This window comes from Phalacrocorax carbo, chromosome 1 (genome assembly GCF_963921805.1).
Source record: "Phalacrocorax carbo chromosome 1, bPhaCar2.1, whole genome shotgun sequence".
Classification (NCBI taxonomy): domain Eukaryota; kingdom Metazoa; phylum Chordata; class Aves; order Suliformes; family Phalacrocoracidae; genus Phalacrocorax; species Phalacrocorax carbo.
Genome location: NC_087513.1, coordinates 67,975,090 through 67,995,744, shown reverse-complemented (window position 1 = coordinate 67,995,744; position 20,655 = coordinate 67,975,090). Strand labels below are relative to the sequence as shown.

Below are 20,655 nucleotides of genomic sequence, written 5' to 3'. Positions count from 1 at the left end.
TCCTTCCTCATTGGGATAATTGAGCAGCATAATCAGGAAAACACTGACATTTTGGTGTTTAACTATGCTCCACCTAGTAAACATAACACTATCACTTGTACTCCTAAACTGAAGAGATATGAATAATTGAACTCTCCACATCTATCCAATTGAGGAAAATAAGGCAGTTACTTCCTAAGTCTCCAGTGCAGGGCACAGCATTTCCTAACAACCTAATTAAAAGCCTTTGCTATGCTTGTTCTGTCTGCCCACTTCCTTTTTCTAGGATTATTCTGGGATTCATCATTCCACCTATTAGCACTAATCCTCCACCTAAGGCTTTCGTCATCCCTTCCGTGTACGTACTTCTCTCATCCAGCAAAGAAATATTGAAGCCTCTTGCCATAGAAGCCAAAACCACTTTCAGGAACTTCATATGTACATTTTTGTTGATGCAAAATCTAGACCAATAATTCAGTCTTACTGTGAAGTGAGGGATCTCTTGTGAATCAGATAAGCAACCATGTCCCACAGACTTCCATGAAACAAACCCTAACCTAAAAAGAGATAGGATCCTACACACTCCTTCACTCTTTTTAAGTCTACACAATACAACTAAGACCAACTTTTTCTTATGTGGAAGAGAAAAACCTCACAGTTGCTTTCCATCTGTGTGTATGAGATGCACCTTCCAGTTCCTGAAAAGCAGAAAAAGTAATTTGATTTTGTAGTATGCTGGCAAGAAAGCGTTCAGCATAGACACAGTATAGAAACCTTCAATTGTAATATCTAGCTCCACTGAAAGGCTCTAGCCCAGGTTGTAAAATTATAACCACTCTTAAAGACAATATCTTTCTCATCAATCTACTGCTTTTTTAGATCAGATCCAAGGCATGAACTGACTACGGAGGATTAGCATCTTCTACAGTAAAGCTTTACTTTCCATGCAGGTTGCTGTTTCTTAGCTGCGTTGCTTCTGACATTTATAACATTCCTAGTAAGAGCTTAAGAGCTTTGGTTTGATGCCCCAAATCCTTTAACAAATCAAATGTTTAGTGTTATATGTTTCCATCTCTCAAAAGAGATGTAGCCATAAGTCTCACGGAGGCCTCCAGCTGTGAGATCAGATGCTAGAATAGGCTGCATGGGTATCTTGCCTCTCTAATGAGGAGAGCTCTAGTTATCTCAAGTTACTTTTTTTGCTTCTTGGTTTGTTCCTATTCATCTGAGAACTGATATCCACTTATAATGTGGAAAGTCTAATCAATTACACCAATAGTTAAAAAAAACCAAACACCACAACTGTTTTCTCACAGCAAGACAGGAGGTCTGCTATAAGACACACCACTACCTTCAGCATCAGGACTTCTTCCTGATCCAAAATAACTCAGGTCTACCAATAGGTTAAGCCTGAGATGAGCATTCCTGCACTTACAGGTCCTTAAAGACAACATGCTACAACTCAAATGTACGTTCAGAAAGATTTTTCCTGTCATCTAGGACATGATTCCGCTAAAAACCAGACTACTACTCAGACAATTTCATGACTCCTTAAGGGAAAAAGGTATGTACGCCTCATCACACTGCATTAGAAGAGGTATGATTTGCATAATTTTTTTTTTTTGTTTCTTTGTTTTAGTGCCATGAACAATCAACTACTAAGGAGGAACCAGATCCTGTACAAATAGCTGAAGAAAAAAGACTTTTGTCTCTGCATGGTGGTAGTTCATGTGCTGACTTGTTTTAATTTCAGAAAAGGGACAAAAAGGATCACAAGAAAAGCACAGCCCTGTATTCTTTTGAATCCACATCAACATATAATTAGACGACCATCTGTTCTCAAAATTTAACAACCCAAGGTAGCTGGTACCTGATCACTCACAAGAAGGATCAAAAATCCATCAACTTAATGTCAAGCATACTTTCTCATGTAGAAGGCCTGCATCTGTGAAAAATTTAGATGGCAAAAGAATATTTAATGAAGTGCCTACTCCTTGATAAAGCTCCTCATAAGAGCACGAAGATGATGTAGTATGTATTGGCCAGGAAAAAAAGCAACCATACTTAGCTTTGAAACAGATACCAGTGAGGCTTAATTAATTTCAGACTACCGTTTATTACTTGCTTGTTTTTCCAAACCTACACTGTCTCCTTGCTTTTCTCCCCAGCCCACTGAGGCAGGGATGTGAAGAGGGGAGGAAAAGGGAAGAAGCAGGAAAGGGTACCAGTGTAGAAACAGAAATGCGTAGCAACATACTACAGAACCTGATAACAATGCAGTTATCATACAGCAACAGGCATTAACAAAGCACCTTTTAAAGTAGTAGAATTTACTCTCCACCTCTCTGCTATATTTGCAGATCTTTGAAAAAGACCTTTTTTATTGGAGAGCTGATCTCCATCCCTTTCCCTCTCCCTCAATAAAAAGTGTATTTTCATTATGTTATGCATGAGATTAGAAAAGCCATCACCCCTATGACCTGGTCTTATTTTGTGTGCTTGCAATGAACTGTTTGAGAACGTTCGGAAGCTATACACTGCTTTTAAATTCCTTTTGATATAGTGCAGTCAAATTCTGGAAGAATCTAACTGCCTCTAAGCAATTGCTCACCCTGTTGGCTTATAGTATTTATTTTCCAAGATAGTGACAACAGCCCGTCAGGAACTGCAGGCAGCACAGAGCAACAAGGACTAAATCATTTTTTCTCTCTGTTTCAAGGGGATCATGGACCAGCAGCCTCTACCCAGGGAAGAGCAAAAGCAGCCCGCTGTGCATACACGTGAGTCATTTAAATAAGAACAGGAAAAAGTAGTAGTACTGAAAAGAAATTAAAAGCTTGTATATACATGAATATACACTTTAAACGCAACAGCCATCAAAATCTTTGGTTTACTGATGACAGTACATTACTTAGCATTCCAGTTTACGAACGAAGTTACTAAAATTAAACGGAAGAAGCCAGTCACATGGTATTTATTCCTGTAACTGTCATACATAAGTTTTAACTCCTCCAATTTCTAATGCAATGATAACTACAAGCACTCTTAACGGTGTTCTGTGCCAGTATTGTCATCTGATCATGCTCATTTCAGTGAGCACACATGCAATAAGACAGTTTTATGCTTTGGGTTTGTTAGTTTGTTTTTGTTAGTTTGTTTTTGTTAGTTTGTTTTGTGGTGTGTGGTTGGTTTTTTGTCATTTGTTGTTCAGGGCTGGCGGAGGCGTGGGGGTGTTGGTTGTTCCTTTTCTAAAGAATCCAGTCTCTTCTTGGGGTGAATCCATAAGAAGGCTTTCTTAATGGAGGTCAACTGACCAAAATTGAAATTACCATGAGATCTCCTCAAATACTGATCTAGATGTTGATAACGAATCATTCCGTAGATTCTTTCTTTTCTTTAAGGTTTAAATATAAATGTTGACTCTGCACTTGCGAAAACGCTGTATATTAGTATGCCCCAAATTCTCCCTATCAGTACAAAAGTTTCTTGTATTTAGTCCAAGGTCATAAATAGGAAAAAAAAATAGTATAGTTCCCTTAGGATAAATTAAGGAAAACAGACTATTTAATATTCTTTGGAAGCAAAAGTGACTGCACAAAACACAATCGAACAACTGGTCATGACTGAGTTACAAAGCATTTCATCAGTAAAAAGAGCAATCACTAAAACAAGATGGGTTTTGGTGATTTTCTATGACCTCAGAGTTAGAATGGAGCTTTACAAGAACTGATCATTACCACCTGCTTCTCAAGGCTGCTAATATAACAAAAAAATCCGTATCTGCTTCGCAGTCCAAGGTACTACTACTGCAAGCAGTAAGCAAATGACCTAGATATAACAACTGGTATCAACACAGAAGGAAACTAACTACACTTTGTCCTTGTATTTTTTCCACTATGAAAGGTGACTCTGGTCTTTCCGGGAGGACCCAATATAAAACTCCAAATACTACGTAAAAATACACTTATGTAGACCTTGTGTGTTATGAAACTAAGTTTTGCTGAAAAGACTTTCTTTTCAAGGTCTAGTAATTGTTATCTTCACATTAAAAAATGGAGATGTAATTATGATCCCCTATGTTTAGCAGATGCAGTCATTTTTCCCTCTGCTCATCAGATTATGCCAAAAATTGTAGAGAGAAAATACAAAGCATTATCCATGCAGGAAAAATAAATAGTGTAATCCCAAATAGCTACGCTTACCTGCTGACAGGCTGTGTAATCTGATTTTTGTCAAGGAGCTCAAATGACCACAAATCACTATTAATCAAAACACTGGTATTTTATTGCATTCACTAAACACAAGTGTATATACAAAATGAATTTAAAGGAGTTGTACACTGCGATATTTAGAACACTACCAAATTTCTTCTCTTTTTCCCCTCCCACCAGCTGAGGCTAAAGTGGCATTTCACAATTTTTCTTTCTTCGATTACTAATTCAGATAGATGGCATGACTGCTCTTGAAAACTTATGCAATACAGTAATCACTTTGAGTACCAAAATGTCTTCTCTAAACTCATTTGGTGTCTAGCTCTTACCTCAGAACATACTTTTATTTATTTATTTATTTATCCTAAATAAAAAAAATGTCTGTCTTACTAATGTCTTAAGTGTTATACAGACTGTTAAAAGGATCTTAAATACCTACTTTGCTGAATAAAAATTATTCTTTGCAACTAATGGTTTAGTCATGGTGGCCCACGCTGCTGTACCATCTTCAAGTCTGTGAGGCTTTCTAGTATCACTAAATTGAAGAGAGTTACAAAAAGCTTTATTTCAGTTTTTGGCCTTGGAGGTGTACATGAAGACTGGCATATGTATTATCAGTACAACTTCAAACCTCGTTCCACAGACTGGCAGTTCCATCAAAAGTGCTCCTCTCCTTCCTACTTCAATCAATAACACACTAACACACAGAGAAAGACAGACATAGAAGAATATTAGATTTGGTATTAGAAAGCTATAATTTCAAGAGAATACCTCTGCTAAAATGTACTGTAACGTAGGAGTCACTCTGCATTATTGCTATCATCTATCATTGTTCAACTGTTCAGTGAGTGAACATAGGAAGTTTGATCTGTTCCAAACTAGAGCCTCACACATTTCCAAGCTACTGAGTTCATACTTCAGAAACTAAGAGCACTTGAGGGAAAAAGTTAGTAACTCAAACACCAGAATTACAATAATGCCGAAAGAGACAATAGCTTCTAGAGAAATACAATACAGTGACAAGATTTTTCAGGAATATACATACTGAATGGTGTAATACTACACTGCAACCCTAGGTAGGAGTGTAGTGTCTCAATACATAGCAGACGAAGCATTATAACAGAAAGAGCCTGCTATAAGGGGGACCAGAATTTAAAGTAATCCCTTCCCTAGCTTAATAGCAAAAAGCACAGTTAAACCTAACAAGTTCAACAGTACCACTGACGTCACCCACTTTGGTAGAAGCTGCTTTTAAGTTGGTAGTATTCCTCTTTCATGTTTAATGGATCAAATATGGACCAGCTGTTCAGCCTACGCTACACTTCAAAGCAACTCAAGGTATTAGATTCTACCTCAATAGGAAACATCAGAGAAAAGGAGCATTGGGGAACCCAGATAAGCACAAAAAAAAAAAAAATCTACTTTTATTTCCTTGTAGAATTGCAAAAAGACAGAACACAGAAGGCCCATCTCTTGGGCAATTACATGACAATTTTTGAAGTCACTACAAAGTGCTGCAACTTGACAAATGCCTCAGCTGTCAAGCACTCTTGAGGAGAAAGTTTTGAGTTATTCTAAAAGAGAATTTAGTTATAAATTTATGCTGCAACTGGGAAAAGACAGAGGGAACTTTAAAGCTGGCTGCATTCTAGAGAACTGACAGACATCTGCCATTGGAAGAATTATTTAAGTGTAATGCTGTGGGATACAGATAATGCCTTTAAGCAACAACTGTGTAATTGCATATTGTACAATTAAACATCCATAATGGGAGAAAGTCTAGCTTTCTATCAACTAATAACCAACTCAGGAATGGTACTAGTATTAGAATGATACGGTACTAAAACAAAACATTTTTTTAATATAATAAAAAACCCCCAAAATTAAATCAATGGAGAAGTGAGAATTACTCTGATTTTCAGAGGAAGAATGTACTCATTAGAAGCTCAGCCAGTCTCACAACAGCAGCACCCATCGCACGTAAGAGTCTAATACATAGAAAACTATATTTTAAAGTAAGATGCTCATTCCACACCACTACAAAGTGGAGAGTACTTCTGACTGTGAGGATGCAATTACGGAAGTCTGGAGAAGAACGCTGATGAATTTCTGGAGTACACCCATCACACTTCTCCATCAAAATAAAGTAGAATGTTCTTCAAGTGCTTACCCCAAGCAAGGTGAAATTCCTTTCAGAAATATTTTCTTGGTTAAACTCTCTCACTCAGACATCCAAGGCCTCTAACCACAAAAAGCCCACAGAAGTACATCAAAGTAAAAAGATGTTTTCAGCAGTACCACACTATTTCAGCTGAAACATGAACCAGTTCTTAAATGCAGAGCACTCAAATGTGGGACATTTCAATGCAAGGCGTTAGACATCAAATTTGCATTGCACTACTTATTTTAAGGGACAATCACCTTGATATAAGCAAGTTTCAACTGAGAAGAATTCCTTTGTTCTTGCTTAGTCTACCATGGTCCAGTTTTTAGAGAAATTATTTCTACTGAAGTGCAAAAACTACTCGCTGTCTTTGCTCCCCTCATCTGGCTTCTGATGAAGAGGTTTCCAGGGAAACTTCCAACCACATACACACACACTAAACAAAATTGTTTTTCAACACAGAAAAATACAGTTCCTACTAAAGCATGATGAGGAGAGCGATACCACGCCAAAAACAAGCTCCTGTTCATTGGCTCCATCAGTTTCTCCTTGGATATGCATGAGTTTGTTAACCTTTGAGATATCATTTGCACTTTCCTTTTGGCTTCTTGCAAAGTATAATTGATTAACTAATCCATATTGCACTGAAAACTATTGCATTTTTCCAAGGACCTGTGTTAGTTACAGGAAGACTTTCCATGGTTAGTTCTGAGCTCTTCAAAATGACAATGACATTCCCCCATTTATGGAAAAAAAAGGATTTTCTGGCTCTTCAAGATCAGTAACAAAGGATAGAAACAAAGTTCAGCATACACTACTCTCCACAGCTGTAGTATTCGCTCCTCAGAGTAGCTGATGGAATACAGCTGTGCTGCACCACAACCAAGCAAGGCTCAAGCACTCTCAGCCCAGGTGAGAGCTATACAGGTGCATGCATATGACATTCCCAGTATTATATCCAAGATATATATCCCTGCTACCTATTGCCCTAAGAAGACAACCAAAGAAAATGAGATGTGACTGCCTCAGGACAGGTAGCATGCCCTTAACCTCCCTATTCATTCTCTGATCTTTACTGAATCCAGAAAATTTCTTTGATATCAGTAAGAAATACATCAATAATTGTGATTTACTCGCACACACTCCCAAGAAATGGAAAACCCAAAGACACCAGTGCAGTTTTCACAGGAGGCTGAGGTAGCAATCAACCAGAGCTCATGTTTTCATGTATTTTTAACAACTTCCAAAACTAAGAGGCAATTCAATCATTCAAAGTTGAGTTGACAAGAATGGAAGTAAAAAAACATGATCAGGGACAATCAGGTGTGTGCAGAGAAATAAAGAGATCACAGCGAAGAGATTGAGATGACTATCAGATAATGACACGAGTCAGCCAGCATCTTGGCTCTGAGTTGAGTCAATTTTTAACAATGCATTTGGCCTTAGCTAAACTTAATATAAACCACAAGTTCTGCCCATGAGAGAAGTCTTTATTAAAAGCGATGTGCTGAAATACTTGTATTGAGGTCTAAAACACTAGTTCCTGCAATTATGCAGGAACTCATTTTATGGAAACAGTAGAGGGGTAATAAAGAGATTTTTCTGGTCCCCCAACAGATCAGAGAAATCCCTTGTTCAGTGTCTAAACAGAGAAGTCTCTTTAATTACAGTAAATCCTATTAAACTGATCTTCCTCATAAAGAGCTGAAGTGACCAACTCCAAAAGGCTCTAGGAGACATAATGAATTCAGAGTTTAATTAGGACACACTGTTAGCTAACTATAATCTATTAATTAGCATTCTTCGTTTTTACAGCTCATTGCAATAATACCCTTTTACTTTTAAATTGCACCCTTCTTTTTTTGGACCAAAGTTATACAATTCTACCAGTGTGGTAGTAATTATAGTGATTGCCTAGAGAACAGCGGCCTGGAAATATCTGTAAATGTTTAATTAGGGGAGAAAGGAAAGACAAGGGAAAAAAAAAACCTCAGATAGCGAAATCACTGTTCTCCAATCTACACATATTTATTAACTGCTTAACCATACATTCATTGCATTTCTCTCGTAAGACTTTGACAGCATCATCAAATGTCAAAACAGATTTCAGAAAGAATGTTATTATGTTCCAAGACATTCTCTTCAGTATGAAAACAGAACTTAAAAATGAAAAGAATTTGAGAATTAAAATACTTACCTTCAGCTGAGATACAAAGAGCATCAGGAATTTGAGTGAATGGTATTCCATATATTCATTATACTGGTACTGTACCACTATAAAATTTTCACTGGATTACTCCTTCTAAGGGAATCCTACTTTTGTAATATAAATTATTTAACTTCAGGTTTCCTTCACTCCAAGAAGACATATGAAAATGAATATGAAACGTCGCACATAAACGAATCCCATGTTGTGATACTTACCATCCCGTAAGAATACAGCTATAAACCTACATGAAAAGGTCATTAAATTATTTCATACTAACTCAGGAAAAGCAATTTACTTTCTTCAACTAAGTTCTTTAAAAAGTGAAAAGAAAAATCTCAGCTTCAGTGTAGCAGGTTATCACTAACCAAAAGGAATCTACTATTTGAGACAGGTGACCTGAAAGCAGAGTATAATGTATCAAGTGCTACCAGCACTATTTTTTTCCTCCAGCAGTTTCCATCTCCCCTCCACCTTCTAAAAAAAAGATCTTGAAAAAAGCGCTGCCTAAAATAGCAAGTATACCTTAAGAGCTTCAAGAATATGATCTTGCTTGAATTATGGAAACTATTTCCTTAAACTTTCTTAGATATTTAAAAAAAAACCTCAATAGGGAAAGTAATTTTGTCATGGTGAAAGCTGACTTATATTTCAGGAAACCTTTGGAGTTGGACGCTGGGCCTATTTTCCATGAGGGTAATGAGGTTTCTTACCAGAGAGTCCAGATCGATGCCCAACTCACATTTGGCCAGAAACAACTAAACAGGAGGACACTAACTCAAAGACAAACAGTCACTTCAGAATTAAACTAGCAAGAAGGTCTAGGTGGGAAAATTTTAAAAAGCTTTTAATAAGTAGAGCTGACTACAAAGAGACCTCTAATTTTAATCAACCTCTCAGTTTTATTCTAATTTAGGGATGCTTTTAACAGGGACAGGACAAAAGAACTAGACGCCCAAGATTCTCTGTTCTTCTGCCTACTCTCTAACTAGCCAGACCACTACAAAAAAACCTGTAGGGTGTTTTATGATAGTTGCATAACAAGATATGCACAGCTTACGACAAAAGAAAAGACGAGCAGGTATTAAACAGTGTTACCTAAACGTAGCCAAGAATACAATTTATATCTGTTTGTGAAAACTGCAGGTCTGGAGGTTTTAACTGGAGCTCTAAAATAAGACCAGTGTAACATGAACTTTGTTTTACTGGCAATCTGTCAACATTCTGCAACAGTTCAGCTGTATTTGGGGTCAGCAGTTAGTACATTCTGCATCTCAGAGAATGCTTCAAGAGGTAAGCACTACAGAAATATTAACTATGAACAGGGCAAAATACTTCCAAAAGGAAACCGAGTGGTTAGCATAAATCTTACGAAAAAAACCATGACAAACAAGGAAAAACGAGCACTCAAGAGGTGGCTTACAAGTCTGACAAGAAACATTTAAAAAGAGGCTTGCAAGCTGAAAACACATCTTATTCGCACCAATTACCTGGGAGAAGCACCAATATAATTTAGCTGCTTAAATGTGACATGCAAGTTTATTAAACTCATTTAATCATGCTGCACTAATACAACAGTGACATTAGACGACAAACCTGGTTTTCTTCTTGCAAAACTCTATATTGTTCCTTCCAAATGGTGATTTTTGAAGCTTCATCTTTCCTCAGAGCTCTCTCCTTTTTTAGCTCAGGACTCCAGAAGGTCTTGATACTGTTCATAGAAGAACTCAGCTTGCTTTCTTTCACCTCCACATCCTTGCGAAGCAGATCATTTTCCCTTAATACTTCTTTGAGTTGTGTCTGCAGATCCATGATTGTGTTATCCCTGGCCTGGCGCAGTGAGTGAGGCACAGTGGATGCCATACTCACTGGAGGGAGATGGTGCTCTCCAAATGCAATAGTATCACTGGCAACTCCACTACTGGCAATGTTAGGGCTGCTACCCATTGCAGTCATCCTAACACCGTAAGGCAGCCGCCCCCCAGATCGGCCCAAAGTCATGGTGCTTTTTGGGGTGTCTGCACCCACGTTCTCATGGTCACTTAGATACATAGGGCCAGATGTAGCATAGGCAGCATTTAAGGACTGAATATTCTCCATAGAAAGGGTTTTCCCACTGCCACCCCCAGTACTACTCCCAGAACTGCCTCCTGTGCTGTTGGTTCGACGATGGCCCAAGCGTGGTGACCGTGGCAGCCTTGGTGAACGCCCTGGACTCTGGTTGCTTGGCTCAACCTTACCAACTGACCGAGCACTTCCATACATGATTAAGCTGGTGGTGTGAGGCAATTAGATAGGCATAAATCAGGAATAAGACAAATCCTGTTAAGTTCTTCAATGGTTTTAAGTCAGCTTAAGGCCAATCACAACTTATAACAGACCCAGTTGTCCATCTTTGAAGTCACGTGCTCACAATGTTCAGGACCATATCTGTATCAATAAAAATAATATATTAAAAACTGTATCAATAAAAATAACATATTAAATACCTAGTTTATCACAAAATATTTTGTTCCACATTAGAATAAAGTGTATTCTACTACCTTTACACTTCATCATCTTTTCAATTCCCACTCACAAAAAAAAAGGCAATCTTTTATTCAAAACCTAATATTTAAACTCAAAAAGGAACTTCTATTCTTGCTTTTCTGTTGCTACGTTATCACAGTAAAGGCGGGGGGGGGAGGAGGGGGAAGAACCCATCAATCTTCAAGCCATAATTTTGTTGGTCATGATCGGAACACTACAAAAGTAGTCTAACTTTCTTTCCTGTTTTTAACTGGCCCAAATTCTTTACCTGTTACCTTTCTGAATAAGAAAGGCAATCAAAATCAAAAGCCCATTTAGTAGTATTTTTTCCTTGAAGCACTGCTTGCTTCCATAGGACACAGTTTCTAAACCCTGGTTGCTGTGAAAAACAATACTGCAAATGGGAAGGTAGGGTAGACTGAAATGGTTCTGATCATAATCTCAACTAGCAGGTCCCTTTAATGTTGCCATCAGCCCTCCTTCAAACTCAGAAGTCAGAACCAGAACTAAGAAGAATCATGAAATCATTACTGACCACAAAGCCCAAGCAAGTAGAGATACAACTCCAAAAGAAAAGCAATCACACAGCAACGGGACCAATGAGGTTAAAAGGAATAAGAGAATCACACGGGCACTGAAAACTGGTTTATTTTCTCTTGAACTGGGATTCAGTTCTAAACATGCCTTAAATCTTTGTTCAGGTTAAGTGAAGATTTCAATCAAAATATACTTCTCATTAACCAACTCTCATTAATTGCATTAAATAATATCATTCCAACAGCAGGGACCTCTTAAAACACAGAATAGTGTGACATCATGTTGCAGTTCCTCTTCCCCTCTCCTTTTTCTTTAAAGATGGACTCCTGTAGCATATGCAGTAAATTTCCATATTTTTGAACCATAACATTACGCTGTTCTACAAGTGCTAGTGTGTATCTCTTCAATACAGGGGCACTGCGCTGAGACCACTGTTAGTGGTCAAGATCTAGCAGAGGAGCAAAAAACTGGGATGAAATCCACTCTTGTGGCTGAACTACTAAATTGTAGAACTACTCCCACTATACAGGTCTCACTTTTTAAAGTATTTTTTCCAGTGTAAACTATTTCAAGTCACTCTTGGGCTCAACTGAAATCAAAACTAGAACACTGAAACACTTCTGGTCTGACCTCTCCCCATTAGATGAAAGAATATCAGACAGTGTCCAAAGAGCAGCAGCATCTTATATATCCCAACATCTTTCCTCTCATACCAGCTTTCATCTAGCCTCACCTTCGGCTCGGAAGTTAGTTTTGCCAGATATTAGGAATCAATTTTTCTGAATGCTATGGCTGAAGGCATGTTTGTGAGATAATAATTGGGCAAGCAGAGTAAGCCAGGCATGTTTTCATTTTCATGCTATTTCATAGAAGATACAGTAGCATGAGTAATTTTGCAAAGCTTATGGAAGCTGATTCTGCTTGTTAGCTGTCCTCAAGAAGTTCAAGTGCTCACTCTCTCTTGCTTTCACTTTGTTTTTAAATAGCAATCAAAGCTAGCAACAATATTGCTATTGAATATTTTAAACATGTATGTAAAGGAAAATAGGCCAAGGAAAGATAGCCAGTGGCATTAATAATTAAAGTTAGCTACCAAAATACCACCTACAGATTATTTTTGAATAGAAATTACAGATAAGACATGTCTTCTATTTCAGCTACATATCCTTATGAAAAACAGTACAGAAACATAAACTATGTAACAAAATCTACAGTGCTCCACTGGAGTTGCTTCAATAAGCAAGACACTGTGCCCCAGAGCTGGGGAAAAAAAAAAGCCGCCAACACTTCTTCCAAATAGAAAAGCTATTTCAGAGTAATCTTACTGTTTGAAATATCAAAATGCTAAAAATGCTGCTGCGACACCAGTTGAGCACTCAGAATAAGTCAGATATGATTTCTTCAACGCTACATGAAGTTCATTCAACTGAGAGCTTGTGTTCATGAGGAGTCTCTTGGAAATCAATCCAAATCACAGCCCTTAATTCATTTCCTAGAAACTCACACCACAGTAAATCAGTGCAAACACTCATTCACTTAACAGCTTTAAATGAGTTTAACCTGAACCAAAGATTAGACATGTTTCATTCTGTGTATTTTAGTTAAAGCACTTTCACCCAAAAACATTAAGTTTAACTGTCGCTAGAAGTACCTTACTGTCGCATGCAGAAATATCACCCAGTAAAGACCTTAACACCACACAAGAAGCGCACAAAAGACTTCAAATCATTTCTAATGAGTTAATCACCCCCAAAAATGGAAAACTCACGGAATTGCTTTCTCCTTGCTTTAGCAAATGTTTTGTTAAACTGTTCATAGCTTTTCAAAGAATGACAGTGACTGATGTCCTTGACAGCAAAGTAGCTTCCCAGGCAGCTGAAAAGAGCTGGTACCAGAGGAGGTGCTGTGCAGTAGCCATCTTCTAACATAACAGGCAGGCAGGTTAGCTCTCATCCACCTGAAGTGGAAGCACCAGTCCTATGCTAATTCAGCTCTAAGCTTTGTTTCACAGGTAGGCACCATCCTCTCTTTTACTCCAGGAAAAAAAAAATAAATAAAATCAAACGATTCAAGCTATGAAAGTCAACTACTAGAATTAGCTGTTGATTAGGGTTACAGAAAGGATTCCTGGAGTGGGCACACGCAAAACTCAGGGAGAGTAACTCCAACATCACTACCATACGATACACTGCTCACTTTTCAAAAGCAAAACCAAACAGAAGCAGTAGAGATCAAGTAAACAAAAAGTCTTTGGAAACAAGAAATGTAACCCTCAGGTATTCCTCTTGAAATGAGAACTTTCATTAGACCATTGCTAGACTTGAAAATGGTGAATATTCCAAATATTAACTAAATATGCCCTTCCAGCCACACAGCCAGTTTCCGTATTTTCACTACCACAGAGATTTTTCATGGTCCCCCCCGATTTTTTTTTCCAGTAGCATTTATCACTGGCCATTTCACATTTCACTTTGTTACTATTAGGAATCCACAAGCAGAAATAGATAAAGACAATTCACACTAGGAAAAACATCTTTCATCCTGGAAACAGCAAAGTGAAGGAAGTCACAGAAACATCTTCTCTCATTCGTAATACCAATTAATCAGGAAGAAGAAAGAGTTCTAGTTGCCCTCCAAGACTCCATGCAAATTAGATGGAAGATTTCTTTCAGATAGCAATATACCCAGAAAAGTTGAAGTTCTTCAATATTCTGACGCACACTGGCATTTTACTAGGACTCTCAGAAGTACAGACTCTTATTTTCCACAAGGCCAACATGCAACACTTACTTTTTTCCTTTTCTACTTTGACCCTAAATTCAGTCATGAATAAATCATCCCTTAGCCTTACAGGATGGCGGTAACCACAAGGACAACTGTCCAACTGTGACATGAACTTATTGACCATTTCTCCTTTGCAAACTCTCCTGTAGGTGTCAGGGACCTTTGCTCCTTTCTGCCAATACAGGAACCCTTACCTAAGATTACAAAGAAAGAGACTATAAACTGCAAGTGTTTAAAAAACCAAAACCACTGATGCCAGTGCTAATCCATTTTTCCTCAAGCTAGCTTGCATGCCTTTACATTTGTGAAACAAAATTCTCTTGTTCACTGTTCACTAAAAGAATAAAAATTTCCAAAGCACAGCCTATTCTCAAGCCAAATTTAAAAAATCCCCCAAAAATTCATGCCAGCCAAAGTACAAACTTCATACAGATATCCAGAGATTGGCATAGCAGCTTTGCAAGTAGAGACACATACAATTGACCTGCTTTAGTATTAGCTGAAAATGCTATCTAGCCATTATGAAAAAGCTTGAAAGAAGGACTATCAGAAGCATAAGAAGAATAGATGAGATTTACACAATACTGTATAAAAAGTTTTGAAAAATGGACAATCATGAACATATTTTCTGCATGAAATTATAAGGTATATAACGATACATCCTGCCTGAAGTGCCAGCTGAGAAAAATGTCTTCTAAGATCACAGGTAACTGTCCAAAAACACTTAGAGACAGACACCATGAACTGTGAAAAAAGTTTATCATCTGGCAGTAAATATTTAAATGTACTACAGTACTTGTGCCAACTAAACTGAATCTGTTTCATTACAATAGACTAGTCATAGCAAGTGAAAAGCAATGAAGAATCAAGCCCTCAAAACAGCAAAGCAGCTACTGCTCCAACAAGTATAGCAATATCCAGAACCACACATCAATAAAAATGGTAATTCAAAGCAGCATGAAAGCTGTTAACTCCTGCATCGGAACCTAGCATGCTGAAAGAATAGTAAAATGCAATCTGCACAACTTCATGCAGATTTACTTGTAAGGCAGTTATGAAGTGAGAGAGGGCAGGAATAGGTACATTATTCTTGTCAAAAGATCTGGTGGTTTTCAGTAAGAGTTGTAGTCAGGCATAGTAGAAGTGTAAGAAATTCCAGAGGGAGTGCATTAGCATCAACTTCAGGATAAAGACTCCAATAAAATGAGGTGTGTATACCAATGCTGTCACACTTAGCCCCTATATCTAGTATTTTATGTGACCCAACAGCTCAGAAACCAGACATACCTGGCTATAGCTGACAGAAATGGAAGAGTGATTAACACAAAGTTTTGTTAACCTCTAGAGGATCTCTCTGTCATACAAATATATGATGCCTTTCATGTCTCCCCCTACTCCAGGAGAAATACTAATACCACAGTAACTACTACTAGGTAAGTAAGCAAACCAAATACAGAAAAACACAGTGCAGAAATACAGGAAAATCCCTGCTTACCTTTGTTAAAACAAAAAGAATTTTGGAAAAACTTCTGCAGCCTTTGGCAAGAAACAATTCCTTTGAATTTCTTTTCATTGATCCATAGTCATAGAATGGTTTGGGTTGTAAGGGACCTTTAGCAGTAATCTAGTCCAACCCCTCTGCAGTGAGTAGGGACATCCTCAACCAGATCAGGTTGCTTCAGAGCCCTGTCCAACCTGACCCTGAATGTTTCTGGGGATGGGGCATCTACCACCTCTCTGGGCAACCTGTGCCAGTGTTTCACTGCCCCCATTGTAAATATTTTTTCCCTTACACCCAGCCCAAACCTACCCTTCCTTTAGTTTAAAACCATTACCCCTTGTCCTTCATGACAGGCCTTCCTATTTTCCCCATCATTCCTGTAGTCCCCTTTTAGAGTACTGGAAGGCTGGAATAAGGTCTCCCCACAGCCTTCTCTTCTCCAGGCTGAACCACACCAACTCCCTCAGCCAGTCCTCATAGGAGAGGTGCTCCAGAGCCCTCGGATCATTTTTGTGGCCCTCCCCTGGAGTTTCTGCAGTTTCTGTTCAGGACTGACACCACTGTCAGACAGAAATGTTTACAGAGTCAACTCCTTCATAGCGTCACTGCCTGATAGTCAGGAAAGGGGCAGTTTGGTCACGAACTAGGCAGGTAAGCACATCTTACAGCACAGTGACCCCTTTAGTGCCACCCATCAGCATAATGGAAGCCATCTAGCCAGCTTCCAGAAGACTGAACTGTGTCATAGCAGCAATTCCTGCCTGCACAAGGAAAGCTCTGAATGTCAGTTTTATAATAGCAACAGAAAGACAGCCTTTACAAGAGCCATCCTAATATGATAAAGCACTGCAGCAGACACATTAGACTTCATTAACAGAGGTCGCAATTGTTCACATTTTCATAATTCACACCCAAATAGTTCATTGTAAATAAGTACAGCTGGATGATACAGTAGGACCTGGACTCCAGAAAAGAGCAGAGAGGGATGTGAGGAAAAAAGATGGAATTCCCAAAAAAGGAACCGCTTATATTCCAGTAAAACCCTGCCAGATATGTTTAACCTGGAATTCAGACAGTGGGTATGATAATAGACAAGGTTCACTACAACTTAGAGGTGTGTTAACTAAGACAAAGAGAAAAACTTAATTCCTGTTACTTTCCAAGAAAGCAAAAGGGATGAAATCAAGATAGAAAGACAACAAAAAAGTAACTCTTCATATTATGATTGATTCTCATTCCTAGAGAGCACGTGAATAGATGCCCAAGCACCGACATCTGTTTATGTCCAGTCCTTGTTAGAAGTTCATTTGGTGGTTTTTTTGCTTTGTTTTTTAAGTAAGTTCACCTACTTGCACATCTGCCAAGGTCACTGAAAGTAACAGTGCCTTTGTGCTGTCTCACTGAGCAGGAGAAAATGGGAATTGATATATTCTCCCCCATATACACAGACAGAGAAATCATACTGGAAAAATAACTCAAAAATCCCTGATAATCTTTAGGCAACTTTGACATATTAAAAAACATGTTTTGTAAAAGGCAGGCCATTAGCCCCGACCCTAATATTTTGAGGAAAAACCCAGTTATTTGTCAAAGGACTAAACATAAATTCACACTCTTGTTGCAGGCTTTTTAAATTTGAAACATGTAAATAGCTTGATTTTCTGTCCTTTTTAGATACTATTCTGTTTCCCATTCTTCTCCCCCATTCCTACAAAATATCCCGTCCAGAATATACTACCTGCAAGCCTCTGAACAAGAACCAGAAATATTTATCAGCTTCCTAGTTAATTTGTCACCCACAAGTATACATTTCCTTTCATGAGATCTATTTATTCCACAAGGAAGACATAAGATGTCAGAACACGCTCTACTCTATAGCAGCTTCTTTGCAAAAGCAGTTTTAACTGACGTCACGTTTTGCTGCTTATAATTCCTGTAAGTCTTGATATCAGCATGAAGGGTATACTACTTTCACCACGACAGCTTCATTTCTTTATATCTTCTTTCCCAAAAAAGATGGCCACACAAAAAAAAGCTCACCATTATTACAAAAATGCATGTATTTCAGCTAAATCGTTATTTACATATTCTTTGTGATATACCACTTACTTATAAAGGTTTTTTTCCTAATGCTCTGGAGGTCGTCCTGAACTCAAGGCAGAACATGAGGTGCTAGCAATACTTCTAAAGGCTTTACTTCATCTCACTTGTCAGACCAAAGTGGTTCTGCTCACAGCATACTAAGAGTTAACCCCGTCAGTAAATTTGGGTGCACAAGCAAGTTCCTTCCCTTCATCAGGTTGCTGTGTACCAACAGAAAATTTTCCTGCTTCCTCCAGACACTGCAGTACGTATTCCTTGACACCATCTGGGCATCACACTTAAAGGCTTCCCAGGTATGTCAGAAGTCTTGGACACTGTTCCAGGACCTATTCTCTCCTACAACTTTAAGGACTTCACTGGCAGCATGAATTTGTTACAGGATGATTAGCACATGATGCAAATACGTTGTGGACCATTCTCAACTTCTTGCATGGATTTACGAAGGACTGGACCCAGCAACCCACACAGTCGCTCCATGTCCTAGGCTCTTAACGCTGACATATGCAGGTAGGTTGGGTAGGTGCATCAGGATTTGTTTTGTGCAATGACTGGGAGCTAATTATAAGTCTCTAAATTTAAAACAGATGTGTGATAAACAACAAAAATTATCATGTGACATTTTTCTTTTTAAAAAAAAGTCCAAAACACAAATAGCAACAGGAGTCAGAAAATGCACGTAAACTTCTAGTGATGGACCAATTAAAATATCTCTCACTCTAATTACCTAGAAGATTCTAGTTAACTAGAAGACCTTCTGTCACTGTACGGCTAAAGAATTTATAGCCTGAATTTTAGAGTATGTAGTCAGTAAATACTCTGTTTGTATGCACAGCTGTTTCTCTCTTCCCCCCAGGTGGCATGCAACCAACAACAACTTCCCAATAGTGGAAACAAAATGCCAAAAGAGATAAAGATATTTCAAAAGCCCAGAAGTACTAGTGAATCCATGGAGACAGCCAGCATAAAGTCGCCACAGGTAACACCACCGCGCAAAGCAAAGCATGATCCATCTACAGAACTTCCATCTTAATCTCGCCCTGACAACCGTTGTGTTAACAATATTGACACAACCCACATACTAGAAAACATCGCGTTTCCTAAACCAGCATCGGATTTTCTAGGATCTCATGCTCCACCACTGCCATATGGCAGCCCACCGCATGCCACAGAGTTAAAGTCTTGGCTTAAACAGGCAGTAATTGATAGAATCCTCATCACCCTGAGTGCTCTTACAGCAGGGTAGCCAGCAACGTTCAAGAAAGCGTATTATTGTTTCTTAATCAAGAAAGTAAGCAGCCTGATTATTTAAAAAGCTGCATGCACATATGCATCCATCCATATGTTTCTGAGCATGCCATACTCAGATAAAACGAGCCACACCTTCTAAACGTACTACAGTTTTAAAGGGGTTTGGGCAGGTAAATGTTGTAACAAACCTCTCACACAAGACAGGCTTTTGGGCGAAGAGGCTTGAAAATAGGGAGGGATGAGGGGAGGAGGGATAACAATGGGAGAGTATCCTGCTTCACAAAATAAAGAATAATAGCAAGGAACTCATGCACTGGTTACAATAGCATGCTGAAATATTTCTATTCATACAGCAACACAGATAACTGCTACCAGGAACTGAGAAAGTGGCAGATTCAGAAAAAAAAAAAAAAACACAAAACAAAACACTTAGGTTTGTTTCATGACCAAGATTTGCAATTCAATAAAAAGGTAGGGGCCATGTAAATACCAAACCTGCTTTTTTGCCAGTCAGGCCATTAGCCAGATATTAGAGATGAAAAGTTACGCAAATCTCATAAAAGCTTGTAACAGGATCAAAGAAAAATGCTAAGTCTTATGAAAAACATGACACTTAATATAGCCCAGATAGCAGAAACCCAAACTGAAGAAAACCTGCTAACATCCTCACAGTGATTTAATTACAGTGATTTAATTAGTTTCCCAGAAGGGGAGGAGAAAGTTCGAAATTATACCAAATATTACAATAAGCTCACATTTTACTCAGCAGATCCCAAACTTTTTCTAGACCCAGCCCCTCTTGCTGTTTGATGGATTCAGACAATTCCAAATTTCTGGATGATATTGTAGTCATATACTTGACTATTCGGAGAACGGCTGTTCTGCGATAGAAGTTCTGAACTATGCTTGCAGAACTGAACTGTATTCAGTACAGCTGCCTCAGTTATTAAGTAACTAGTGGTTTGCTCCAAATATTTCATTACTAAAAAAAAAAAATCAGCTATTGTACCACCAACTCTGCCCATAAGAGCATGGGCAAGGTGGTGATTTTTCTCTTCTAATCTTATTTGATGAGGCTATAAGGGTGCTGACTCATAAGTGACCCTGAATTGGGGCACACATCTGAGTTGCTGTAGTTTTCAACACAAAATACAGTAACATGTCAGGCTGTAGATCGCAGTAGCTCAGGAACAGACGTACGTTCAGCCACCTACTGCTGTAGACGCAGTAACCTCCGGGAGAAAAGGAGGGCAGGCAGCTGGTAGAGGTTACTGCTGTAGACATCCTAGCCGAGTTGGCCATTGTTTAGGAATTACAACCCTGCAGTCAAACCAGACAACTTTTTTTGGTTACAGCCTGTTGGATTTGAGGTAACATATTATCCAGCTACAAC

General features: G+C 38.5%; 1 protein-coding gene across 7 annotated transcripts in view; it reads right to left on the bottom strand.

Moving 5' to 3' along the window:
* Positions 1 to 20,655, bottom strand: part of ERC1 (ELKS/RAB6-interacting/CAST family member 1) — a 304,598-nt gene that overhangs the window by 282,628 nt on the left and 1,315 nt on the right. For 6 of the 7 annotated variants that reach the window (XM_064458288.1, XM_064458330.1, XM_064458316.1 and 3 more), the window contains exon 2: positions 10,157 to 10,990. In XM_064458288.1, coding sequence (XP_064314358.1) covers positions 10,157 to 10,825 — 669 coding nt within the window. In that variant the 5' untranslated portion in view covers positions 10,826 to 10,990. Of the gene's footprint in view, positions 1 to 10,156; positions 10,991 to 20,017; positions 20,040 to 20,655 lie in introns of those variants that run through there. The other variant, XM_064458306.1, reaches the window with a different exon arrangement.